Genomic DNA, 27,207 nt, shown 5'->3' on the forward strand with positions numbered 1-27,207 from the left:
TCATGAGCTGATAAATGACTTTAAGAAGTAAAAATGAATATTTTACCACATCAGTGATCGATTTCTCTGGGGATGTGTCTGAATAACAAGAACAGTATTTTTTTAACCATTTTTTTAATCATTACTGTAATCTGGTCTTCAGGCGCTTATCCTGAGTACTGGTCGCAGGGTATGCTCGAGCCTAGATGGTGTCTTAATCCGTTTCTGTTAAGAGATGGTTTCTCCAGTTTAACAAAAATGGATTCTTTAACTCTTCTTTCAAACCATTTGTCTTTCCTGGCTAAAAGCTGGACATTACTGTCATCAAAGGAGTACAAGTGAACTGCTGAGTCTAGTCCTGAGGAGTTGACTCTACTGTGTTGAGCCATCCCTTGTGCAGTGGTTGTTCGGCTTCCCCAAATCCCAAACAAGTATGTCACAGCATTCCTCACTGCACTGGACAACATACACTACATTGCTCTGTTTGTGTAGTAGTATTTTGTCCTTAAGGTGGATCAGCTTCTCTCTTAGTGTATTACGAGTTTTAAAATGTATGGAAATGTGTTTACTGTAAATTATCTTGAATTTTTCTGACAGACCAACAATGTAGTGGATGACAGCAGGTTTCTGTTTGTCTTCCCTCTTCTGCTCAATGTTGTTTTTCTTGTTGGATGTGTCGGTCTTAACAAATGCCCACTTCAGATGGCCACCTGTCTTAGGAGCATTCCGGGTGTGTTGCTGCTCCTTGACCTGTCCTTCCATTTTGGTGGGGGTGTTTTGTTCCTAGTGGTTCAGCGTTGTGATGACAGCTAACTTGTGCTGCAGTGGGTGGTGGGAATCAAAAAGAAGGTATTGGTTGAGGTGGGTGGGTTTTCTGTACACCTCACTGGTGTGTCATTTACATATTTGAACCAATGACAGGGTACGATTTCTGTAAAAGAGATCACACCCTTGCTTTCCAACCATTTTATACAAAAATGCCTGCTATGAGAGATTCAGGTAGTAGTTTTCTCTTTATTAGAAGTGGGTGGTGGTGGTCAGACAGAGTCCAGCAGTGTCAAATTGTGTTCTGGTTTGTCTGACCACCACTGACTTTCAGTACAGAGAACACTATTAAAGGTTTCAACCGGGGAAGAAGGATTGTTTGATAGATAAAGAACCCATTTTTGTAAAACTGAAGAAACTATCTCTGATAACAGGAGGATTAAAACACAATCTATCAGCCATTACAGTGCTGTATTCACCTCTATCCCAAGAAACCACAACAATTCACACCTGGGTGCAGCTTACCATGACAGCTCCAATGACGGATGGCTGGACAAAGACCCCCCATTATGAATACTAACAACTCCTACCCATACTTATTGTCTTTGTGGTTTTGGTTGCTTATTTGTGTTCTGTTCCAACAAATGTAGAAATAGCTGGACTCTCCCAGTCATGTAGAACTGGAGAAGCCTCTTGGAGAAGCCCCCTTTTATTTTTGCTCCTCTTGATTTACTTCGACCTTGATGCATTTAGCGCATTAATGAATTGGCCTTTTTGTTGAATATGAAATGATTTAGATCAATGGAAATTATGTTCCTGTTGTTATCCCTGCGCATGTAACACAGGGACATTTCTCTAAAACACCAAAAAAAAATAAAAAATTAAAGCAATAAAATAAAAATAGTGAATAAAAGGAGACAGTATGAAAATAAATATGTAATTATTTTTTGAAAAGATTTGAAAAATGACTGAAGTTGGGTAAATGAATAGAATTATAAGACTAGGAAATAGGCAGTCACAGACTGCAACATCCTGCGACACCGATGAATTCAAAATTTTACCCTGACCTACTGTCATAGGTCAGCGTCATTTAATTAAGAGACTCATGATCCAAAAACTGGTGTCATTTTGTCATAGATCAAAGCACTAGCACTAGCTTTCATCTATGGTTTTACTCACACTGGCCTTGTCCCTCGTCTTTCTATCGTATCCGATTCCTGAGTGTACAAGAGTTGAAATTTGACCTTGACCTACGTTTCTCAAGGTCATCATCTCATTTTCATCCTCTTTGCCACCTGAGTAATGTGCTTTCGGTTTCATCTTTCTATCTGCAACAGTAGCGAAGATATTTGGTGGACGGACAAATGGAAGGATGAACAGACTAACACACGAACGATGACAATTACAATACATCACCGCTTTGAAGCAGGATGTAACAAGTAAAATCTGCTTGATCAAAGCTAACAATTACTTATAATCACCTTCAATAGTCCTAATGATTTCAATTGTATTGCTTGAAATTTTCCATTTCAATCTGTTCCGTTTTCTGTCAATATTAAAATTTCCACCTGGAGAGTAGGTGTTTTAAAAATCTGTCAACCCTTGTTAAACAGCATTTTACATTCAAGACTTAACGTTTCATGACTTTCCAATATCTATGAAATTCAGTCATTCAGGAAAGACAAACACGTTGCTGTCCAAAAAAGAAAAAGATAGCTTCTGAGGTAATGCAGTGATTCCTTCCGCCAACAGCTGAAGGAGGTTCAGCAGAAGGAGATTATTTAGTTATTTGAAACACATCTGAAACTACTGATGGATTTGAATTCACTTTTGGGTCAATAAAGAACCAATTAAAAGGGCAAATCTGAGTAAAAAACATTTTTGTGACCATTTTTTTTCACTTCAACATTAAGACATAGGGCACTTTTCTACAAGTTCTTCAAATCTTGAAAAACACCCCAATGAAGATTAAAAAAAAACCACCCAGACTTGACCAACTGATGGTTCTCCACTCCTATGCAGAACTGGATTCAAATCTGAATCACAATCATGCATTTCTAATGACAACATGCATTCAAGGGATTTAAAAACACACCACTATTTTTTAATCAATTCAAGAAAACCTTTTATCTGCTTTACAGTTGATTCTTCATCTATTTACACCACAGATTTTGTGATGATTCAAAACATGAAGTTGAAATGTGACTAGTCTTAAGGCCGAAATGGCAACAATCCCTTCATCAAACACATCTGACGGTCTAGTTCCTTTTCACAACTGACTCCAGTCAGCAGGCAAGGAGATTAGTAATTGAAATCAGCAACATTACCACACTTAATGGTCACATTTGTCCTGCAACATGAATGCTGAAGTATAGAGAAGACAGGGTCATTCCGGTGCATCATCATTCCATGGCAGTACACATTATAATAACACTGCGTTACCAGAAGAACAAATACAAATACCAGGACTAAAATACCTGGAGGTCACACCTCAGAAACAGGTTTGGACTGGCTTCATCATATTTGTGCATGCCTGAACAAATTGTTACAGAATGACAAATAATTGAACTTGAGCTCGATGAACATATTGAAGGGCCAACACTGCCGGCCTTGAAATTTACCAGATTTAGGAGGACAATGTCCTCACAGTTGTGGAAAGACCAGCAGTGAGTCCTGACTCATTGAGAACCTGTGAGGTTGGTTAAAATGAACAAACACAACACAAACATCCCATTTCCACTGGATGACATCACCATTTGCGCATGCCCTTCCAAGAAGATGAGGATCGGTGTAAAAATCATTGCTGATTGGTGGACATAGTTATTATACTCCATTCCAATTTCGTCAGGGGAGTTCTACACTGTCTGTTAGGTGTTATTATTATTTTTAGATTTAATTTAATTTAAATGTGAGTTATCAAACAACACAATACCAACAGACTTCTCCTGGTTAGGACACTAAACAGATGCTGAAGAAAGTTGATAACACTGTTGATTTTGATGACCCTGTTTGCTGACCTGCGGCGTTCGGCTCCAGCCAATGGGCCTGGGGGCGGACCGGCGCGGCGTGGGGGAGTTGTCCTCCCCCGGCTCGTCCGATTGGGCTGTCCTAAAAAAGAGCAAACAAAGTCGTTCTTTTCTATGAGCGCCCGCCTGTTGCAGTACAGAAATAGAAGAGGTTTGGCCAAAAGAGCAGCTCAGCTGTTGAGAGTCGGGACACGTCATCATACAGTGTGACAGAACCCGCGTGTTTCCGTGTGATTGTCTTTAACGGGAGGGAGTCCATTAGCGCAGCATCAGCAGCGCCTCAGACCTCAAGGAGATCGTCCAGTAAGCTAACGCTAACCTGACGGAGGAGCCGGAGGTTGTAAATAACGTTCAGACAGATTAAAGACTCGTTTTAGAACGCTTGAATACGGTTTATCAGCTGCTGTATTATCTCGACAGCTATTCAAACGTCACTTTTGTGAGGGAATGGCATTGGACTTCGCTGCGGGCTGCTTAGGAGGTAAGCTAGTGTTGACGTTAGCTAGCGACATTAGCCTGGTTAAGCCGCATTAATTGCTAAGTAATTTATCACCTTTTTTTCGCTTATAATAAGAGCTTTAAATTTAAGAATGTTAAAGGGAAATACTGGTTTTATTTTCTATCTGTTGCTCGTACCCGTTGAGGGCAGTGTTTCATGACATAGACGTGTCCCTTCACCCCCTGCTATCAGGAAACCCGCCTTACGGGATGATCCCATAAACGCGTCGGAACCGAATCCACGTGTTTCCATTGAACAGTCACGTTAAACTCCAGGGAATAGTCCCAGATGTTTTCTTTTTGCCACATTATGAATATTTGCTATTCAGTCATGATGGGGTTTTTTTTGTCAGTAACTTAATAGATCGGGGATGATTTTCAACTTTGATTGAAGCAGATCATCTTGTAGCTTCATAAGAACTTTTAGACTTGCATTCTGCAGTAGGTCCAGATATCAGGTGCTTAAATATAACTTTACTTTTTGTCTGTATCATGGGCCCAAAAAGTTTTTCTAGTTATCTGCCATGACTGAATATTACTCAATCACTGAGTCATACATGCCATCACAATAACTGGGAATTTTGTTTTTAATCAACAACCCATGAGCTCCAGCAGTGAGGCAACAAACCAAATAGTTGGTTTGCTAATGGTAATAAATAACAGAAAAATAAGGTTAGCTATCATAACAGAAGATCACAGGTCATGGAAAAAGGGACGCAGGTGTTGGGCTGTTGGTTACTGCACTCACTCCCAGGTGGTTGATGTTGGAGACGAGCTTGGTCATCATGAGGCAGGTGAATCAGAGCATATCTGATTTATGCAATGTCATTCATCATTAAATGGCCTGCGGTGTATCGCTACCATGACGCATTCCACATGCATCACTTTAGTGCTCGAATCATGCCAATAGTTCCTGTTGTGATCTTAAATCCTGGCTGTGTTTTGCAGGTGCTGCTGGTGTTTTGGTGGGACATCCATTTGACACTGTGAAGGTGGGTGTCTGTTTCAGCATTTTTTTTATTGTTTACTTTTGTTAGGCAATGACATGATTGTTAGTCTACTGGCAGCCAAATTTGAATCCAGATAACCTGAAGCTAGACAGCCCCACAGTAGCAGGTAAATAAATAAGCAGGATTAAGGATTTTCTGTCAAATGTTTATTTTATTAACAGATTGCTTATTCATGTGTTGCCAACTTTGCAGCTTATGTCAGTATTTGTCTGGAAGTACCCGTGCTACTACTAATATATGAAGAGTTTATAGAACTGAGCAGTTTGAAATAACATTTTTTAGCTGTCTTTTACCAAACATGCTGAGTGGATTACTTCTGCTCATAGTTATTTTATGGATAGACTTGCATTATCCTCACAGAGAAGTCAAAATAAGAAGATATGCACTTCATTTAGACTTCAGTGAGACTTATTATAAGTTAACAATGGATTATTCTTTCAGCAACTTGCCTTTTGCTGAGTGATGTTGGTGCTTTCTAGTTGTATTCACTCATCTTCCAAAAAACAAGTCACAAGAAGCAGGATACAAATTGATATGATGAATTCAATATTAAAGACAAAATATTTAAAGTTTTAACACATCTTAAATGGTCTCATTCAGTTTATCAACATAAATGCAGATGCAAAAATCGTAAATGCAACATAGGTGTTTGACATTGCAGCTGACATAAAGGTGGCTGATGGTTTGGTTTTAGCTTTTTTCTGCATTGCTTTTAATGTCATTTTTCCCTGAGTTGGTGTCTGGGGGAGGCTGTCTTTAACAGCAGCAGTGTCACTGTGTTGTAGATGAGAGAGAGAAATAAACAGCCTCTCCATGGAAATGTAACCTAGTAAGTATGGTCCAGGTCTTTTTTTCCCCTCTCACCCAATGTCTTGTCTTGAGTTATAGAAATACAAAGCACAGAAGACTTCATTGTCGATACTTTTTTCCTTCATGTTTACTCTTAAAGCATCCTTCTTTACCTTGAAAAGAACCATTACAAAACTCTGTTGCCTGCTTGTTCACCTTTAAAACATGTATTACAATATGTGGTTTGTATTTGTGTTGGCCTTCAATGGCCTCATCGGTCTGTCGCTCAGTTAACGTGAGGCCTGTCATCCACAGGTGAGGCTTCAGGTTCAAAATGTGGACAAACCTCTCTACCGGGGAACAATGCACTGCTTCCAGGCCATTATACGCCAAGAGTCGGTAAGTCTCTGCTCTGTGAACACCTCTTATTGTGTGGAGACTATTTTCTGTGGGTTTTTCTTGGGTTGCATTCAAAAGAATCACAAGCAATTTGTGTAACCTTCACATGTTTGCTGCTCTACTGCCAGCGTGGGGGCTGGTCACTAAGAAAAGTGTCACGTGTTCCAGTCTCATCTGTAAACTTAAACACCAGTGGCAGACCGGGTGGGCTGTTTTCCCAACATGGGTTGTACAGGCTGAAAGGGGGAAGTGGTGTGTGGTAGCAAGGGTCAGAGAGGACCTTGGTCCTGCAAGAGCTAAATAAAGCTTTGGAGGCTTTGCCATTTGAGCTACATGGTGTATGCTTGGTCTGTTTTTGACTGCATTTGCTCCTACACTAGAACTTCACTGTTTCATTTTGTTGCCTGTAACTTTTGGTATTTGAAATTTTCTGAAGCATACCTCCCTGTTATTAGAAAAAAAGCTCAACTGATTTAATAATTTTAGGAAATTTGGAGGAATTTTTTTAGCAAATAGTTGTTTTTTTTCTTGTTTTTCCTTTTGAGGATAGCGTTAGATTGGATTACAGCTGCTAGCGTGTCTAACCGCAGCATTGTCACTGATCTTGGTCTGGCATTCTCAGCACTACGGCTAAAGGGGTCACATAGGGTTACCTTGTTACTCATATGTAGCAGGGAAGGTTTTTTCTGTGCTCTTCTCCAAAAGCACTGGACAGAATTCAGTGAAAATTCTTGTATGATTTGTGGAGAGGCCCTAAATGCACACACCTCATAGTTTCCTGTTTGTTAGATTTTTTTTTAAGGTCTTATTTGTTTCTTCACAGGAAACAAATAATAAGAGGGTTTGGCTTTAGTCTTTTAGTAAATATGTCACTTATCAATGAAGTATTGTGGTGATAAAGACAAACACTGGCGAAGTATTGTCCAAGTGTAAGCAAAAAGTCTATATTACTAGTTATTAAATAAAGATGCTATATACGGGACACAAACACAGGTAGTAATCAGCCTGTGGTATATTTAAGTGATATGAATGAGGTTTTTCATTGCTTTGACAATACAGGCGACTGATTCTGTCTCTGCCCACAGGTATTCGGGCTGTACAAAGGCATTGGCTCTCCCATGATGGGCCTGACCTTCATTAATGCCATAGTTTTTGGTGTCCAAGGTAACGCCATGCGCAAGCTTGGTCGTGACACTCCTCTCAACCAGTTTCTGGCCGGAGCGTCTGCTGGCGCCATCCAGTGTGTCATTTGCTGCCCGATGGAACTGGCCAAGACGCGCATGCAGCTGCAAGGCACTGGAGAGAAGAAGTCAAAGAACAAGATGTATAAAAACTCAGTGGACTGTCTGGTGAGAATCTACAAAAGGGAGGGAATCCGAGGTATCAATCGTGGCATGGTGACCACCCTGATCCGTGAGATGCCTGGTTTCGGTGTGTACTTTCTTGCTTACGATTCATTGACCCGTTTTCTGGGCTGCGAACCAGAAGACCCATACATGATCCCCAAGCTGTTGTTCGCCGGTGGAATGTCTGGCATCTTTTCCTGGCTCTCCACCTATCCCGTGGATGTGATCAAGTCCCGTCTTCAGGCAGATGGGGTCGGGGGCGTGAACAAGTATAACGGCATTATGGACTGTGTTAGACAGAGCTTTCAGAAGGAGGGCTGGAGTGTGTTCTCACGTGGGCTGGTGTCCACCTTGCTTCGTGCGTTTCCGGTTAACGCCACCACCTTTGCCACGGTGACTCTGTTTTTAATGTACATGCGTAACGGACAGGAGTGTAGCCTTCAGGACTCCGAGACGCAATCCGTCCAGCTGCAGCCTCTGCAGCCACAGATGCAGACGACCAACATGCAAGCCATCGTGCAACAATGAACATCACTACTGTTAGCACATCAGTTTCATATAAATGTAATTGCAGCTTTGTGCTGGTTTATAATCCAGTAACGGTTGTACGTAATGAGAAAGGTAAACTCATTCTAGTTAAGTGTCTGCCCATGGAGCTTCAGCAAAATGACCACATGTAGTATTTAAATAAAATATATATATTTTAAGATAGACTGCATTGTAAATATGGTCTGTTTTTAAATTCCTTGGTTTTTTACACGTTGTTTTAAGTAATTTTGGGAAGGTTACAAGTTACTCTAACAAATATTTGTGAATGTTACAGATCTTGCAAAAATCAGGTTCAGTTATTTTAAGTCTGTGGTTTTCCCCACTGTTGTACATGTGCCTCATGAAGGTGAATAGGAATGAAAATATTAAAATTCAAGGAGCTGGCCAATCACTTTTATTTGCAGGGTCAAACTGTTACCCTGTTACTCATAAGACAACAACACGGCTCCATCCATATGTTAATGTACATATCCTTTTACTGACATAACTGTTATGTCGCTTAGCTTAAATTTGTGAACTCCTACTGCTGTAGTTTAATCATTTGGATGTGGACATCATGCATTGTCCAAAGATAGCACCTTATGGTAATACATGTATGGTTAAAAAATATTTTAATGTATTTTCCATTGCAATCTGATGAAATTATTTTATAAAAGTCAACACAACTTTAAGAAATATTTATATTTAAATCAATTTATGCACCTATTTTAAACACATCTGAAAGTACAGATGTGGAATCGTGTGTTTGTAAGGACATATTTTCAATCAGATTTGTGTATCCTGAAATAAATTGTGCACCCCTTGTGGCCAACCAATTAAATATGCCCGTCCGTGAGAGGGCACCACTTCATTCCGACCTCTAATTCGTCAGATAAAAATAGTTATGCTGTATACTCTGTAGGGTCATAAAGGGAAAATATAACGTGAAACATTTTAAACTACAGGCTGCAATGAAACAAATGAAGCTTTCCTTGTCTTGCATGTAGCCTGCACAGATCTTCACATCTATATCTGCAGTCCAGAGCAGATGCTCCTATCTTTTTAGTGACTAATAATAGCCTCCGATTGCAGGACGGAAATTGCTATGGAGGTTTTGAGCCAATGATGTACATATTGTGAATTTTGTTTTGATGTCCTGCGTATGTTACATACCTGTATGTGTGAAATGGCTACGCTTTAGATTTCCATTAATCAGCCTCCTTTTGTTTTACGCATTTATCTATTTTACTAAGTATATTTGATTAGGTTTGTCAGACTGTAGCAGTGTTGATTCACCTTATCTGTTGACATTGTTTTAACATTGTGTTCTGTCCTTGTGTAAATTTATCTTGCACCAAAGCTGCATGCACACTGTTCTTTACAAGAATAAAACAAAAAGCACATTTTGTCTGTTTCTGAATCCCGTTATTGGCAAAGCATTTGTTCCCAAATATTTATATATTTACACCAACTACACATCGATGACATGTATGTACAAAAATAGCACTGTTTATTAAAGTAATGACACTCAGACTGAACATGTTTCCATTATTTTGACAAAAATAAGTTATTCAAGTGTCACATATTGCGTTTTTTATGATCTTAAGGAGGTCCACTTCACATCTGAATAACAGCATACTAGATTCAAAAAACCTATACCAGAAAACACAGTTATGTTCTGAGTTTCTTTTGTGCAAGAATGCTGTCCAGATTTGTGGCTCTTCTCTCATTGAGAGATTACATCACTTTGCATAGCAAAGCAACAGTCCCTGGCGAGACAAAGCAAAGCTGTAGAGCAAAAATGTCAATGACAATAAGATAAGCACAACAAAAAGAATGAAATGATAAGCATGAAGGATAAAAGTGAGTCCCAGATTGTCGTTTGTCCTCTTCTAGCTGGTTTTAGCTGCTTTTGATGTGTTAAAAAGGAAAGAGTCACATGAGTGGCGTAGGAAGCGGTAGACCGTCTCAGCTCTGGATCGACTCATGCAGCCTCCCTTCTGTATGGCTTCAACGGAGCTGCAGGAGGAACAAAATGGGGTTGAATTAAACCGTGTTACATTATTCTTATTTGCCATGATACCATGACATTTCCTGTACCTGTTTATGAGTTGACCTATTGAGCTGAAGTTGTGGTCCATGCTGAGGGCGTGGACGTAGTTGACTGAGGGAATGCTTAAGTACAGCTGCACAGTCTGCTGCTTGTGCTGCCCTTTGACCTCCAGCGGTACAGTGATGCCCTGACCTTTACGCTGCTCTAGCCTTGCCAGGTCAGCCAGTAAGCCAGCACTCTCTTCGGCACCATCACTCCACAGCAAGCGTACCCCGGTCCTCACCAGGGCCACCAGAGTGCAATCATAGTAACGTGTTCGCTGGAATGGACGCATCACTTCACCTGCGACAAATTGATTATTAATGAAAAAAAAAAATCTGAACATACATTAGTCTATCTTCATCATTTTGTTTCATGGAGAGTCACAGCTCATATTTTAGATGCTATCAGAATGAAATGACTTATGACTGAATGAAACTAATCTTCTGTTCGTCAACAAGACAACATTTAAAGAGCACAAGTGAGTTCAAGTCAGCTTGCAACTTGTCATCAGTTCAGAAACACATTGTTCACTACTTCAGGAGTGAACAATGTGTTACTAGGAATGGTGAACAAACTGAGCTGGTCTCTATTTACCTTGACGTTTTAATTGCTGATCAATGGTCTTTTGAAGAGCACACATGCTGCATAAAACTGCAGGAATTATTAGGTTTTTGTTATGGATGAAAGTCTAGTTTTTGTGAAATAAAAATTTATGGAGTTCACCTTTTTACCTGTCCTTGATCAGGCTGATAGTAGATAGTATCCACATTGGATAGTGTGTATTGACTGTGATCTCCATTACAAACTATTTTACATCTGTGACCCATGCCCTAAACAGCCTCACTCATCAGTGTATATTTATTAATAATTTCCTTCTGAAAGATGGACATTGCCATCTTTGTACTCAGTTGTTTCCACATTTTAATGTTCCCAAAGCCCAAACTGAACCGGGTAAGACGTTTTTTTAGTTTTTGTCCACTTGTTACTTGAAACAAATTGCAGACCATTCTTAAACTTAAAAGTTTTGAGTTGAAAAACAAACAAACAAAAAAAACAAGTAAAATCCACTGAATTCAAATTATCAGTGTCGTCTCAGAATTTCCCCACTGTTACTTATAGTTTTTGTGATTTCATGTTGCTGCTTCACATCTCTAAGTCTACCTTGTGAAACAGATCTTTGATCTCAATCCAATATAACTTTCTAAGTAAAGGCTAAATAAATTTAAATACAAAATACCCTGGACCCATATTTAATTAAAGCCAGTGTAATCAATGGGCCGACTGACCTGGTTTAAGCCGATCCTTCTCCACTATCAAACAAACACGGTCAAATAAACTTTGCAAGCTCTTCACTCTCTCAGCCAATCGCTTTCGGTTCTGTGTTTGTGCCAGTTCTGACTGGCTGTGCCTCTCCACTGCCATGCGGCTGCTGATGATGAAGTAGCTGCTATCTAGCGAACAAATCTGGACAGTGGCTGCATGGCGCTGACGCAAACTGGTCATCAGCTCCACTCCGCTGCTGATGCAGCGGCTGTCCGCCAGAATGCGAACAGGTCCGGGATGAGCAAGGGGCTCGCTGACCGATGGATCCGGCACGACGGACCTTAAAGACTCTGAGGAGGTTGTGGGGAGAGCCTGTCCATGAGAAAACAAAGAAATCCTTGTTTCACATATTAGCAGTATGAACATTACTTTTAAGCATTCCACAGCACACCCCAAGGGGTCGTGTTTTTGTACGTTGCATGGTATTTACCTGGGGTTGTATCCCTGAGGTCAACAGCAACCCCGACTTCTCAAAGTCTAGTTCGTCAGAGAGGCTGTGCAGATTTTCTACTGCCTGGCGACACCTGCAGGTGAAGAAAAATAATATTGTAGTGGTTGAGGAGGTCTGTGGCTGTGCTCTAGCACATGGAAACCTCTTTACCTCTCCTTCTGCTGCACCTCGGTCACTGAGTATTTCTCTGCCTTATTCAGTCGTGGCACCTGAAAAGCCACAGCTGGAGAGGAGGAGGAGGGTTTCTGCATCTTCAGAGGCAAGTTAGGCTCCGTGTGGACTGCTCCTGGCCACAAGGGGGCAGCAACGCCATCTCCTGGTGCCCGGCTTATTTTCTTAGGGACCTCGTCTGTCTCATCTTCACTGGAATCATTAACGCGGATGATGCGACCGCGCTTGTTTTTCACCCGAGTTTTCTGCTCTGCTGAAACTTCAGCTGTTGTCTCGGAGCCGGTACTTAGTTTTTCTCTGGCTCTGTGGAGAAAGACACGCCGCCGTGTTGCATACTGCCTCTTTCCGTCCACCGAGGACACATCAGGCATAAGTTCAATGTCTTCATTCTCTTCTCCACTGTTCTCTGGCTCATCCACCTCACTGCCCACCACAAAGCTGTCTTCGGCATACACTTCATCCATCTCAGGCACCTGGGACCAAAGCCTGGGTTTACTGATTTAATATTAATTGAGGAACTTACTCTATTAAAATCTTTTTATTCACGAGTAATATATACCTGGGAGAATATGTCCATGTTGTGGGAAGTTCTGTAGGACATTTTGAACTTGCCGTGGATGGCAGGGCTTCGTACTGATTTCAGGTAAAGTCCGTGCATCTCCGAGTCTGATGGCGTAGACAGGAAGTTAAAACAGCACAAATCCTTCAGCCAAATTGAGCTCAAACAGTTGATAAAGACATAAAATTCAGTCACAAGTCAGTCTACCTGGTCCACAGTTCACATCAGCATTTGAGAAAACCAACATGTTCCCAGACAAACAAAGGTGTTGTACCGTTCAGTCCCTGCGTGCAGTGTGTGTTGTCGACCACGAAACCTTCAAGGGATCGATTTAGCTCTTCTCCATCTTCCTCATCAGAGGACAAGTCCACCCCCGCGTCTTCTTCTGACAGCTCGGCTTCTTCGTCCAGGAACTGACGCCCTTTTTGACGCACGGTGTTCTAAGATAGGAACATTGGATAAATGTCACGTTTGCTGGAGGCTGAAGATGTCTAATCAACTGACATTTATTGAGACTTGACCTTTTGGGGGAAAAAAATTAATTGTTATCAAATATGGGGTGATGATATTTTGCAAGAGACAATCAAAAGCTATTGCATTTTGACAGGATTTTGTTACTCCCTACAGACTAAAACATTTTTCTGAGTACTGAATTTGTATCAGCAGCGGTGGAATTTATTGCACACAGTCATATGAAAACGTCATAAATGTTCCCACACATCCATCTGTTGTTACACAAACCTGATGAACTCTTTTGTGAACCTGGTGCCTCTCAGCTGCAGCAGTTCTCCACATGAATACTGACTCATTCTGGAAATCATCATCAGAAACAGCTCCTTCCTCTATTTCATTAGACTGCAGATCAAAAAGGACAAGAAATGGGTCCAGCTATATTATCAAAGAATGATAAACTGTGGTTTTGGAACTCATGGGGTACAAATATTTTCGAATATTTGTACTCCAAATACAAATATTGTTGAATAGATTGAGCCGTGTGGCAGAAAATCTCACTGTATCAAGTGCAGAAAGACGCTTCCTGTTCACAACCAGTGGAGAGTCCACATCACTGGCGATCTTTGAACAGCAGAAAGATTACATGTTACATTCTACACACATGGGTATGCATCGTGTCAGGACAATTTACTCTAGAACAGCCTTAAGTGATGCTTGTGTTGAAAGCATGTTGCCATGACAACTGCAGCTGCCTTGGACAGGATGCGCAGAGACGACCTGAGCTGTCAGAATCCGATTCTTAGCTGTTGTTTCTGCCTCAATAGATAGAATGATTTATTGTATTTTGTATTTTTTATTGTATTATATTTTACTCTTGTATTAATGCCTCTATTGTTGCACGAATAGCTGTTGAATCTATTCCTACTTTGTTCGAGGTCACATATTATAAATGCGTTATTTATGAAGTATAATTACAAATGATGATTTCATTCACTGATTCTTGGCTCTAATTTTATGTTTTGTCTTCTGTATTAGAATATCTTCTTTATAAAATACCAATGTGGGCTTTGGTGTGTTTCAGAATTTTCTAACATTTTACACATCAAATAATCGATACAACAATCAGAAGAATACATAATAAATAAATATTAGCCAGAGCTAAAATATTAGTAAGCATTCCTACCACTTCTGGGGACGACAAGGGGTTGACTTTATGATGGTGTCTTTTTTTATGAACCACAAATTCATCCTCGTCACTGGTGAGATTTACTGAAAAAGATGTTAATGGAAGACAATAAATGGATCTGGAGTCTGACAGTTTAAAAAAAAGTCATTTTTAAAAAAACATACAATGTAGGAATTGACTTTACAAAAATAAGCTCATCTAACACTTCTCCTCACTTTGAAGACCCATTAGAAGTGTGTGTCTGCTGACTTTTTGCCTTTTGCCTCATTTTATTTATATTTTGCTGTGTTTGGGACATTTCTGGGTAAACATACCTGGATGTGGAGGGGAGTTAGATTCACAAATCCGTCTCTGACATGAGTTCTTTTCCACTTCCTCCTGTCGTTTCCGCCTGAAGCCAGAGGGTAAAGTTGGGGTGCGGTGCCTGGCCTGACCAGGTGAGAGCTGCTGCCTTGCTCCTAGTGATGTAACTGGAGATAGGGGTGCACCATTTTGGGGCATTAAGCACCCAGCCAAAGGAGAGGACATTTCTCTCATCCTGTGCTTTTGTGGTGTAGATAACTCAGATTCATTTTCCTGAGCAGGCGTCATCGCACAGTGGGAGCTGTTATAAGGAGAGGAAGAATTACAAGCAGCTTGTTTTTTAGGCGATGGAGATGACGTCTTAGAGGGTGCAGGAAAATCCTCCTCTTGCTCTTCTTCGGAGTCCTCCAGAGAATAACCAAGGTTAAAGTTGACAGAAAAATAATCATGGGAGCTTTCAAAAGACTCAGAATTCCGTTGCTCTCTAGAAGATTTACACATTGTCAATAATTTATCTGTGTCAAGATCAACTGGTGTCATGCTTTGTTTCGTCTCTGTATTACCTCCAAAGTTTTTAGGCATTGGGTCTACTGCTAAATGATCTTTGTGCCCTGTGTTTAGTCTGTGCGTGATTTCGGCTGTGTGCAGGGGTCTAAATGAGTTTATTGTGGTGTGACTAGTCAATGGGTCAAACTTTTTCACGCTATTAACAGTGTCAGTGGTGCTGGGGGATACCCTGGGTGTTACGCCAGGTGTGGAGATGTCCGGGATGGTCATTTGTAGGAAGGCTTCATCATCCTCAAACAGATCCATGCTGTTGTCCGTCTCAAGGTCCATGTCATGCTTCACACCAACGCCTGTCAAGACTGGCATTTCCTCATTTCCTGTATTATCCCAGCACTCTTCTTCCTCCTCCGTCATGGTCTCACCTTTACTCATTTCTGTATCAGCCCATTCCTGATTTAATATTTCATCATCTGTCTCTTTGCAGTTATCATCTGTATCGTGATTATCAATAGCATCTCCCATAAAAACCTCATCCCAGGACAGACTGTCTGCTTTCATGCTGCTGCTCTGCTGCTGCACCAGCACAGGACAATCACCATCCACTGGAGGCTTTTCTGAGTCCATCTTCAGAGAGGCATCATCAGTGTGACTAATCATGACTACTTCATCATCATCATCATCCACATCCAAGGTAAAGCTGACCTGGAATGGCTGATGAGGCTTTTGAGGAGAGGTAAGTGAAGGGGCAGCCATGTTGGACTCTAACTCTTCAATCGTTGATGGTGGCGATCGGGACAGAAGCTCCGCCACGTTGTCCAGGATGACCTTCAGGCTCTCCTCTCTTCCAGGGTGGACTTCAGCAGAGGAAAGTGAAGATGCAGGAGAATCCGTTATAGGAAGGTAGAACATTGCCTGAAGTTCAAAACCATCATCTTCCTCATTTTGTAAAAGTGAAATCTTGTCAGAATTTCCAGGCTCGTTGGCGTTTGGCTCTGCCTCTGTGACTCCCTCATTAATGATGAAACACTCCTCACATGCATCTGCCTCTTCTTTCAAACAGCCAGCATTTGAGAATTGAGAATTAATTTTCTCAGGTGTTGGGTGATTTGTGACGTTTGGCGCCTCCATCATGTATGGAGCAGAGAGACCTGGTATTGTCCCAGCCAAGGGCCTCTCTGCTTTGTCATTGTCAGTTTTTGTCCGGGCCTTTAAAGCCTTCTGTTTCTTTTGTCTGTTCTTCTTGGGGCTGTCAGTATCTTGGAGGTAAGGAAGAAGCTCTTGTTCATATCGGCATTCACCCTGAACACAAGCAGGGACAAAAACAGAAGAGTTGCATAAGAAAAGATCCCTCAGCAGGAAGAACTAATGTCAGTCAGAATTTTGCCCACACGTGACACCAGGGCAGCAGATTCACCATGAAACAGCTCCTGTTTAATTTGATCAGACTATGAATTTTAAAGTGTAAATACCGCTCTACATTTGTCCAAAATTAAAACTTCTTCCCACATCTTCATCCCTCTCATTGTTTTTGCACACACACATTAATCATCCACCCCTGGTCATCTGGGTGAACCACATGAAGCAAAAAGGATTTGTCTGGAGTGGCATCCTGCCTGAGCTGACGGGGTGCCGTTCAATCTGCAACCAGCAGGAAGAAGAAGCTCAGTGAAGAGTGAAGAAAGAAGAACCAAAACACTGTTTAGACCCAGGAAAACATCGGCAGACAACCGAATGAGATTTTACACGGTTATATTAAATAGGATTTTACATTTGGAAATTATCTGAACCCATGTGCCCTAAGTTTAAAAATGACCTTAAATAAAGAGAATTGGTCGTAGCTTACATAAACGAGGGTACTTTTCCACTATTATAAAACTGCATTCATGCAGAGGACTGACCCAGGCCTTTCAATTTCAAAGCAAATTCGATTTTCTCAATTCTGCGCAAATCTTGAAAATTAAGTCATTCCCATCTGCTGAAAATGATAACTATAATTCTCTAATTCAGTTCTGTTTTGATTATGAAACGTAGATTTCTATTCTTGGCTCTGGTAGTCTAACACATTGCTCCAATGTTAGCCTGCCTCCACTGACTTCCTATCCCTCTGAAAATACAGACAATACTAAGTAGAAGTTGTGGATATATTTCAAAACACAGTTGTTTTATATAATAAATGTGAGGAAACAGTTTGTATCTAAAATTTCAACCAGAAAAAAAGCAAAACTAAAATACTTTATAGTCCTCATTCTGTCTAATGAAAAAAAATACACATTACATTTTGTGGAAGAATAGTGTTTAATTTGCATTATTAATCCACCAGAATGAGTCAAAATCCAATATGTAAAAAATTGCTATCAATAAAGATCTAGCAAAGGCCACTTCAGTATTGTTTTAAATATTTGGAAAAAAATATTTTAGTTTATGAGTTGCACTCTGGAAATGGAAAAACGACAGAGAGAGATGAACGGACCTCATTCCCTCTTTGGGTAGTTTATTATCATTTGTCATCTGGAATGAGCTTGAGAGCCTGGGATTTAAATGGAAACTTATCGCCCTGATGATGACCTGAATTTTGATACCTAAAAAACTAAAAACTTAACAAGGCGGACCCTTTAACACCAACACTGGGTTGAAATTTCAGAGACATATTAAGACTTTACAAAAGACATTTCAAGAAAAATAAAGACCAACATGATCACAAGTGTGATTGTTGAAATGTTGCATACAGATCATTGATCAACTTGTTCTGACATCCTAAAACAACATTAAACCTCTGTCGCAGGTCATGAGGTACTTCAGCCTGTCCCAGCAAAATGGGGGCGTGAGGCAGGGGACACTCCCGGCGCAACGCAAATGCATCGAGGAGCCACACATATACACAGACAGTGCTGCCCACTGCGCCACCATGCCGTCCCTGAAGCAACATGAAGCCTGAAAATCACTATGTTCTGTTAAAGAGGTTTTGATTCCTGCCGCCTCCCATTTGGCAACTAAAAGGTTACAAATCCTAATCCCTGACCAAAGCTCGCTGTAAAATTCTACTGTCTTTTATCCAATCACGCGCCTGAATTGATATACAATTTCAATAGAAGTGTTCTTGTTCTCACTGTGTGGCATGACCTAAGTGAGCAAAATTAATTTGATTCCTCATTATAGGTTCCTGCTTTGTTCTTGCCTCTGTGTATGTGTATATGTATGTGTGTGTGTGGGGGGGGTGTGTGTTCTAGTTTGTCATCAGCAGCTCTTAGTTCACAGTCTAAGACGCCTAATGAGCACACCGTTGTTGTCCTGAGAGGATTATTTTACCAACAGTTTTGTGTAAAATGCTTTTGATATGTTCCACAGCTCCCCTGATCAGGCTGGGCTGTAAAGAGAAAATACAATTGCGAATGAACATGATTTTGATGAAAACACCATGCAAAAAATTATGTCTTTACACCTTGTACTGTGTTGATCTTTTAATTACAGCAACAACCACGTAGCAGGTTGCAGACATCACGCTGAGCTCACTGAGCTGTAATTTATGGATGGAATCCTGGAGACAGACAAGCCTGTCCAGAGAAAATGTAATTTATTTATGGACCTGAACTGAATATAATGCTTAATCAAACTGAAATCACTCTACCACATAAATGAACAACCGGTTTCCATTCACCTCCACTTCTTTTAGCAGAAAAATAACCAATCAGACTCATAAATCGTATTTTTTAGGACAATCAATCTCACAGAAATCCTCAGAACGCCTGCTTTGTTCATAGCCATCAGCTTTGCTCCGAGACCAGAGTCACAACACACACTTTAAACGAAATGATCCTGGAAAATACAATACAGGCTTTTAGAGATGCCAGCATTTTCCTTCCCCATAGGACACTGAAGAAATAAATGATCATGTTCCTCAACTGAAGATACACTTGAATGTTGTTTTTTTTGTAAGTTTTACTATGACTTCTCAAGAAACTCAAAGACAACCCTTCAGCCTGGTACAGAACTAATAAACGGGAAGATTATAATATCTGAGGCAGAATTGAACTCCCCGAGAGGACAGAGAAAGCACAGTGGAGGGTGTAGAGGTCAGGGAGACTGTGTTACTTTAGGCTGAAGTGTGAGCGCTTCTCTGTTGATTATCTCACAGTCAACAATTATACAAAATATGATGCCCATGAGTGCAAAGCAAGACACTAAAATTAGATATTTTATTAGTTAGTCTGCGTAACATTTCCAAACATGCTGCAGTTCAGAATTAGAGGTGCAGATTGATTAGCCAATGCCAACTGCTCTCATTCAAATGACACCAAACTTTATTGATTGGACAGATTTTGGCAATACTGTAGTTGCTCTAAAGACACAACACGACTGAATCAAACACAGCTACTTCCTATAATCTGGGCATGTGATATATTTAATTATGAAGCATTATGCATGATTAAAAACAATCTAATCATTATTTACTTGCTCACAAGGGGCCCTTATCTGCACCAAGTATTTTCACTTTGGACAATTTTAATACTTTTTTCCTGATTTGACGATTAAGGTACACTGTACTTTTAGGACAATTACTAAGGTGTACTTTGTGCTAAAATGGGATTTGGTGAAGAATCTTAATCTTTCTAATTCTGATTGCATGGAACTCACCTGAACCCCAACACAAGAATCAGAAAATCTGCATGGCATGAAACCATACTGCTGCTCACAGATGCTCACTTCTGCCCTTAGTCTAGCTTCATACCACTCTTTCCCATAACTTCATTGTATGGCTCCTCAGCTTTATTCCTCTGTAGCTGCCACAACATCTCCCTTGTTCTTAAAAATGGGCACCACACTTCTCCTACATTCCTCAAACATGCGTATCAAGCAGAAAATCTGCATAAAATTTAAAAAAAAAAAAAAAACGGGACAAAAGTGCTCTTAAAAATTTGACATCAGCCCAGTATAATTTTATTCGTTAAAATAAGTGTATCACAACTAAATCAAAGCTTCTGTCTTTCAGTAGGTAATTCTGTTATTCAGTTAGTTTTGTAACTTACATTAAATGTTGCAGAAAATCAAATTAAACTCATAGTATAATTAAAATATGTAATATCAATCATACCTGCACATAAACTCATCCTCTTAAAATAGTCTCCTATTTGTCTTATTTTATTTTTACTATTATTTTTATAATTTTCCGATCTGCATTCTCTACTCTCAGCAGCCCACAATGCTATACATGTAGGTCATCATGGCCACGACCTACTTGCAGCTTCCTGGCTTTACATAAGGGTTCAGAGAAGTGTTACATAACCGGAGGAGAGCACCACCCCCCTCCCCTGTATGCATGCCTTCTCAGTGTCCCGTCATCATACAGTGAAAGAGGCAGCCAGTGAAAAGCACAGCATGGTTTTGAACTGACCCAGACAGAAATTCACCACAAAGAAGATTACAGTAATGGCTTCTGAAGGGCAAAGGTTTTTTTTTTATTTTGGGGGTGGGGGGGGTTGAGGTAGGGTGGGGCAGGGACCCTCTTAATTTGTAGAGAGGTCATTATCTGATGGCCTCTCAGCAAAATCAAGCCAGACAAGCTAGCTGTGGCTTATAACTCAGGATGTGTGAAGGACAACAGCAACAGGCTGACTGTTAATGGAGAGAGTGGAAGGTGGACTGTTCCAAAAGGCTCATCCTGGGGGGATGAGCCTTTTGGATTCTTTTCAGAAATTTCAAAAAAGCACATTAGATGCCATGGCGACAAACTATAGCCCAATATCAAACCATAAATACAAACTCATGAATACACTTCATATAGTTAAGATTTAGAAAACATCAGCACACACACAACTACGTAAAATTTTGAATTCAGGAGTGTCACAGGATGTTGCAGTCTGTGACTGCATTAGTTCTAGTTATTATCATTTGATTAATCACATTGCACTCTTCAAATGTATAATTTCAAGGTACTTTTGACTGTATTTTAGTTTCCTGATAAGTTATACAGTAGTCTGTGTATAACATAAATACACTTTTGGCAGCTGAAAATGAAATTGAATGCCCTGGATACAATGAATGATTTGTGGTGGAGAAAACTTGCACGTAGACCTAGTTATTCGTCAAATAACTGCAGCATGAAAAAAAGAAATCATGCTGCTCTTCTACTATAAACCAGAAAAGAAAATGTCATGGGCCTCAGGTTAATTTGCTTTACATTGTATTCTTGAACTAAATTTTGCTTTTAGAGATCACAATACTGGGCCACATTTTCTTTTCTTTTTTTTGTTTGAATGTGGACATACGTTTCCATTTGTTCGCTGTGTACTTCATGACCTGAATTCATCCCTAGAGGCACGTGAGACATCAGCTGCAATTTTGACCACTGATCCACCTTTGTTATTTCAGGTGGGATAATTCTCTCTTTCCCAATTATGGTCAGGAGTCATGCTGCAGAACAGAAAAGTAATAAGGCCCCATTTGTTAGTTTACCTGGCAGTCAGTTTAATCATAATCTCTGACCCAATTTCGAGGGTTTGGTTAGATTCACAGGCGATAAATAATATGATAACAGAATAGAGCAGAAGGTAAGAGCAGGAAGCCTGGAAGTTGCTTACAAAAGCAGCCACAATAGAAACACAATGCAGTTTCTCAATGTAAAGATAATGCTCGAATGATGAGAGACAAGTGTTGTTCTAGCAGATCTGTTGATCTCGTAAGTATTATTGATCTATTATAGCTACCAAAAAAGCAAAACTGCTAACAACGAGCAACTACATCTACAACACAACCAAGAAATGTATGAGCAACAGGTGACAGTAAAGACAGGTTTATTAAAAGCTTTGGCGCGTCAGTAATCTTACTAAGTTCTTTGAGCAGCTTTTGGTTGAGAAAGGAAAACTAGTTCACCGATCTGAAACACATTTTGGAGGGCTATTCTAAAAAAAATGTTGCATTATTTCATAGAATTAAAAAAAAAAGAGAGACCAACAGCCCCAAAACATCCTGCAGAGGGTAAAATATTAAAATGCCATACCACAATTACATCATGGAGACAATTTATTGTGCCTGGAATTTGCCTTCCAGGTCCAGACGATGAATGTAGTAATTCATAATCAGGCGTTCTCATGAAGCTCCGATGACTCTCTTGGAGCTGCGGAGCTTCATTTCATAAGAACACAGGATGTCTTTCTTGAGCAGAAAGTTTAGCCATGTTTTGTTATTCCACAGAGTGGGGCTACATTAGTCTGTAATGCTACAATGCAATATTCATTAAATCAATAAGCTGTTCTCACCTCGTTTTCCTCCTTCATACTGTCTATGAGCTCCATCACTTTAATAAAGTGGTGGCAGCGGAGGGAATGATCAACCATATGGGTAGGAAGTGCTTTGTGCTGCCAGTGTCGCCACTCTGACAAAGACAGTTCTCTGGAGACAGGTCTCTGGTTTTTGGAAAGATTCTCCTTTGGGCCAGGAAAGGACATCAAAATGTCAGATTTTAACAAAGCAACACAAATATGTCCAAGCCAGTCACACACATACGTAAAGGTAAGAACACAGAATGTGAAAAGTCCTGTAAAAATCCTTTATTTGTTGGTTTTTTTAAAAAAAAATTACATTCCAACCTTGGAGTTTTTTCAAGTCTCAGCCTCTTGAAATCATTACAAATGAACTAAGCTCTAAAGGTCATGAAGGCTTAGAACAATAAGACTTGTGGTAGTTTTTTCCAGCTAGATGGAAATTACTCTACTTCCAAATAGAAGATATTAAATATAAATATCGGCTGACAGGTTTTAACCCTTAAAGGGTTAAGGTTTTAGCATATACCATGTCTGGATTTCAAGACTCCCATTGTTCGATACTTTTCAGACTTACACGAGAAAGAAACAACGAAAAAAGAGAAATAAAGAAATAGAGAGAAACCTGAGGTGGTGCATCAGTGGGGAGGGACATGAAGTGCGACAGTCTGAAGACTGGATGAGCTTCATCTTCCTGCAGCTTCATGGTGGAAGCCCAAAGCGAATATTCATTGACGTCCAGAAATCCATCTGACGTTGAACTCTTCTGCTGAACTAGATTATACACATAAAAACTAAGAAATGAATTTTTCCATAATGAAGGAACCTTTTGTCTGCATGTCTGTTATGAATGACTCATCTTATACTGTCTCGTTACTCACTTAGGTTATGAGGATGGATGAGAGAGGTTAACCCTTCAGTGTGGGACCGTCGACCCCTGAAAGACTGTCTGCTGCTTTCTCCGTGATTGAACTCCCCACAGGTAATGTGCATCTTATGTAGTGTGGGTTTCACCCCCTCGGGCAACATGCGGGGACTTTTGGGGTACAAATGGAACACACTTTTGTTGCCGATTATAGACTTGTACACACTGCGCTTGTTGCTCTGGCTCTGGTTGTATGTCTGAGGAAAACAAATGCCAAAGGTTTGCTATCAGTGGTTTTGTGTATTTCTGCATGCTTGTATCCAAATTCATGGTTCAGCACTCACCCTCTCCTCACGCCCCTCGGCCAGGATGATAACAACGCGCCCTTGCCGCTTACGGCCCGTGCGTCCCATTCGCTGCACAAGGCGGGTTGGATTTTTCTGTGCATCGAAGCAAACAATGAGATCCACCTCTCCAATATCCAGCCCCTCCTCGCCAACACAGGTCGATACCAGTGTGTTGAAACCTCCCTGACGGAACCTGTGCACCACCTAAATCACATGGAAACCACAAAAACAAATTTTAAATTTATACAGCAATACAATACTAATGATAAAAAGGTGGGATGCTCTGAAAAGGATGAATAAAAGTGGGGACGTGATAGCTTCTTAATCTCTTTTGACATTAAATTGAAATTCAATGTCTTAAAAATCTCAATCTACTTACACTGAGTTTCCATACCAGATAAAAGTCCTTTTATAACATGCTACTATCCAGATATATTTGTAATAAATTATGCTTGCACAGAACAACCTCAGAAGGTACTGCTTTAGAAATGTATTTTCACTACTAAATGACTTGTTTCTAATATAAAATTATAGAAAAAGTTTTCTGAGACTTTATACTCAAACATAGAAAACTTCATAGTTCAGGTAATTCAGTGATTCATCTCTAGATTATTAGTCCAACATATAGGCATTGTTAAGTTTCTTTTATTTCTAAAGTGAATTAAACTTGACTAAATCTGCATTTATTACAGGTGTACAGTCTCTACCTCCAGTTGCTCCCTTTGGGTGAAGCCTTTGACTGCCTTCCCTGCTGAGGCCTGGCCCATAAAGGTCATGACCTTGATGAGGGGACCATGACGGTTCAACATTGTGGCAATCTCCTGTACACTCTCACGGAACGACGAAAAGATCATCACACGTGTACCAACCTCCCGTTGACCTAGAAATTATACAGATATGGCAATGATGAGGTCTTCAGAGGGCCTTGTTTTGCAACTTTTATCCTGAATTTCTTTTTAATTCCTTTTCGTGCTTCTGCCGTAAATTTGTAAAGTGAATTGCTACAAGCATTCTCATTGGTCTAAATCGATTTATATTCATCCAATCTCCAATCCATTAACAGATTTGCTAATGATATTCCTGATGTTCGTTAAAAATATGTAATATGTAACAGTAGGTTACAGAGAGACTCCTGATTCTCACCAAATTTAGAATTACAACATACCTTTAATCACACTAGATAAGTTTTGAAGGATTACTGGGGGGGCTGTAATTATCTCCCAATACACTCTAGAGTTTCATCTTGAAGTTCTTATCACTTGTAATTGAAAGCAAATCACCATCACTGTTTGATGAGGTCTCATCACTTGATCTGAAATGCTGCAGCACCACCTCTTCCAGCTTCGTCAGTTTGGGGTGACTGTAAATGAAAGGCTCATCTGGACCTAGATGAATTACACGTAAGGGATGTTGTTGTAAAAGATGCTGTGTCTTTTCTTTCCACAGTGGTGACACACCTGCCACAAAAACACTTTATCTGGCTACATATGCATTATTTTGCATCAAACAACACAATACATGTCATATGAATGACTATTCAAGTACCAGCAGAGGGTTTCACAAACATGGCTTCCATTTCATGATAGAGTTCCATAAAATTAGGAGTCCTCTGCAGCTCATTTCTGGCTCTGGACATCTCTGAATAAAAAAGCAACGGAGATTGCTCAGAACAAACAGGTTTTACATATCAGAAGCAGATAATACCATTTACTGAATCTAAATGCTCTAAGGGCAGGGGTGTCAAACTCCATCACATAAGGGGACAAAATAGTCATTATATTCATTGTTCCTACAATATTTTGACCCAAAAAGGTTCAATTGAAAATATTATAACTGCTTTTTTCTCAATAAAATAGTTCAGTGATTCAGCTGGACCATGAGTTTGACACATGTGACCTAGAGGCACAGTTGTAGGTATTTGGAATATTCGGAGAAAATAATCTTAATGCTTTCTTTTTTTTAGGTCAGAGCAGACAAAGGTGCAGTGACTGACCTCTGGATCCATCCATGATGCCCTGGAAGTAAAAGAAGAGTGATCGCAGCCCCATCTGGATCAGCAGCTCGTAGCCGTGGTACAGGCTGATGCAAAGAGCAAAGTCACCCTCTAACATTCCCTGATGTGGACCCTGTGGAGAACAAAGAGAACGTCGTCTCATAATAGGACGGAAGTTAAGCTAAAACCTTCAGTAAGGCTTGAAGTAAGGATTATTCCAATGACATTCTTAGCACAGCGCCTCCACTGTATTTGAAAATACAGTTGTGTATTATTGTCATTTGAAAATAACATGTAATTTACATAACAAGCATTGAAGTTAATTATACATGTCACATGTGCAAAAAATAAAATATTGGGCTTTTTGTCTAGAAGTGAAAATAATTATTTTACAAATTTGGTTTGTTTCACTCAAATTTATTTTAGGACATCTTCACGCTCAAGGTGACTTGCAGTTGATTTCAGCACAAAACAAAATAATAGTGAGCGAACTGGCATTCGTAGAAGGGCTATGGTGCCAGCACAAAAAAAAAATTGGAGTGGAAGGCATCTCCCAGATATTTTTTATTTCCTGAAATAAGTGTTTTCACATGGGGAACTTTATCAGACATTTACATCCCCCTCCAAGCCAGAAAATGTGACAATGAAACAAGTTGAACAACTTTTTAAAAAGTGACCTAGCTGCAAATAACTTGCTTTCCAAAATGGCACCAGCCAGTGCCTATCTTTATGCTGTATAAACGCTGACAGAGAAAAAGTAAAGATCTGGATGCATGGTTGGGTTGAATTTCTTTTGCCTGGAAAGTCCTGCAGCAATTCACTGCTCCAGTTACCATGGAAACCCATGTGGTAAGCAGTGATGGTAATATTGCACTACCTAATTAATTTTAGAGACAAGTGCATGTCTCTTGTCTTTTAGGACCAGAACCTTAATTAATAAATGATTGGAGATGTTGGAAATGGATTGTGCTTTACATGATCACCTGGAACAATCTATCAGTTCCAGGGCTTCTTGCCTCTCAGAAAGGAGTTCCAGCAATACCTTGTAAAATTCCACCCATTGTAGCATTCCACATGATAGAACCAAAAGAATCATAGTGTCCATGCCTTGATGTGTGGTGGTGGGTTCTTGCGAAACTGATCCCTGGCAAGAATGAGCTGGTATTTGCTGAGAGTCCGCAGGTCTTTGTGAGCCATCACTCGGTTCTGGACCAGACGAGACATAAACTTCTCCAGCACCTGGCAGGAAGAGAGAAAAAACTGATACACTGTCATCGATAATAGTCCATTTCCTGTGTCAAAGTGACCAACTGCCTGGAAATCGCACGCACACACACACACACACACACACACACACA

The 27,207-nt window shown here is 40.2% G+C and overlaps 2 protein-coding genes across 5 annotated transcripts in view; one reads left to right on the forward strand and one right to left on the reverse strand.

The window, feature by feature from the left end:
* Nucleotides 1-3,870: 3,870 nt before the first annotated feature.
* slc25a29 (solute carrier family 25 member 29) lies at nucleotides 3,871-9,746 on the forward strand. 4 transcript variants are annotated; one of them, XM_068338350.1, is made up of 5 exons: nucleotides 3,871-4,107; nucleotides 4,191-4,251; nucleotides 5,217-5,260; nucleotides 6,383-6,466; nucleotides 7,552-9,746. In XM_068338350.1, the coding sequence occupies exons 2-5, from the start codon at nucleotides 4,218-4,220 to the stop codon at nucleotides 8,338-8,340; spliced, it is 951 nt and encodes a 316-aa protein (XP_068194451.1). In that variant the 5' UTR covers nucleotides 3,871-4,107; nucleotides 4,191-4,217; the 3' UTR covers nucleotides 8,341-9,746. The 4 variants fall into 4 exon arrangements, with proteins under 4 accessions (XP_068194451.1, XP_068194453.1, XP_068194450.1 ...); XM_068338352.1 differs by having other exon boundaries at nucleotides 3,871-4,073; XM_068338349.1 differs by lacking the exons at nucleotides 3,871-4,107; nucleotides 4,191-4,251 and adding an exon at nucleotides 4,277-5,062.
* Nucleotides 9,747-9,867: 121 nt separating this feature from the next.
* The window catches only part of fancm (FA complementation group M), a 31,490-nt gene continuing 14,150 nt past the window's right edge, over nucleotides 9,868-27,207 (reverse strand). The window contains exons 5-24 of the mRNA XM_068338348.1: nucleotides 26,957-27,088; nucleotides 25,850-25,982; nucleotides 25,402-25,494; nucleotides 25,137-25,241; nucleotides 24,564-24,736; nucleotides 23,854-24,060; nucleotides 23,526-23,766; nucleotides 23,270-23,418; nucleotides 22,642-22,809; nucleotides 14,893-16,687; nucleotides 14,576-14,661; nucleotides 13,951-14,013; nucleotides 13,681-13,794; nucleotides 13,214-13,379; nucleotides 12,940-13,046; nucleotides 12,360-12,853; nucleotides 12,189-12,282; nucleotides 11,722-12,070; nucleotides 10,441-10,735; nucleotides 9,868-10,359 (exon numbers count right to left, since the gene is read on the reverse strand). Coding sequence (XP_068194449.1) covers nucleotides 10,233-10,359; nucleotides 10,441-10,735; nucleotides 11,722-12,070; nucleotides 12,189-12,282; nucleotides 12,360-12,853; nucleotides 12,940-13,046; nucleotides 13,214-13,379; nucleotides 13,681-13,794; nucleotides 13,951-14,013; nucleotides 14,576-14,661; nucleotides 14,893-16,687; nucleotides 22,642-22,809; nucleotides 23,270-23,418; nucleotides 23,526-23,766; nucleotides 23,854-24,060; nucleotides 24,564-24,736; nucleotides 25,137-25,241; nucleotides 25,402-25,494; nucleotides 25,850-25,982; nucleotides 26,957-27,088 — 5,091 coding nt within the window. The 3' untranslated portion in view covers nucleotides 9,868-10,232. The remainder of the gene's footprint in view (nucleotides 10,360-10,440; nucleotides 10,736-11,721; nucleotides 12,071-12,188; nucleotides 12,283-12,359; nucleotides 12,854-12,939; nucleotides 13,047-13,213; nucleotides 13,380-13,680; nucleotides 13,795-13,950; nucleotides 14,014-14,575; nucleotides 14,662-14,892; nucleotides 16,688-22,641; nucleotides 22,810-23,269; nucleotides 23,419-23,525; nucleotides 23,767-23,853; nucleotides 24,061-24,563; nucleotides 24,737-25,136; nucleotides 25,242-25,401; nucleotides 25,495-25,849; nucleotides 25,983-26,956; nucleotides 27,089-27,207) is intronic.

The sequence above is a fragment of the Antennarius striatus genome, chromosome 17, assembly GCF_040054535.1.
Source record: "Antennarius striatus isolate MH-2024 chromosome 17, ASM4005453v1, whole genome shotgun sequence".
NCBI lineage: Eukaryota > Metazoa > Chordata > Actinopteri > Lophiiformes > Antennariidae > Antennarius > Antennarius striatus.

Coding starts and splice junctions, on each gene's coding strand:
- slc25a29 (XM_068338349.1), top strand. CDS start 4,870: ATGAGCTCCAGCAGTGAGGCAACAAACCAAATAGTTGGTTTGCTAATG. Junction 5,261..6,382: donor ATCCATTTGACACTGTGAAG/GTGGGTGTCTGT, acceptor TGTCATCCACAG/GTGAGGCTTCAGGTTCAAAA. Junction 6,467..7,551: donor CCATTATACGCCAAGAGTCG/GTAAGTCTCTGC, acceptor CTCTGCCCACAG/GTATTCGGGCTGTACAAAGG.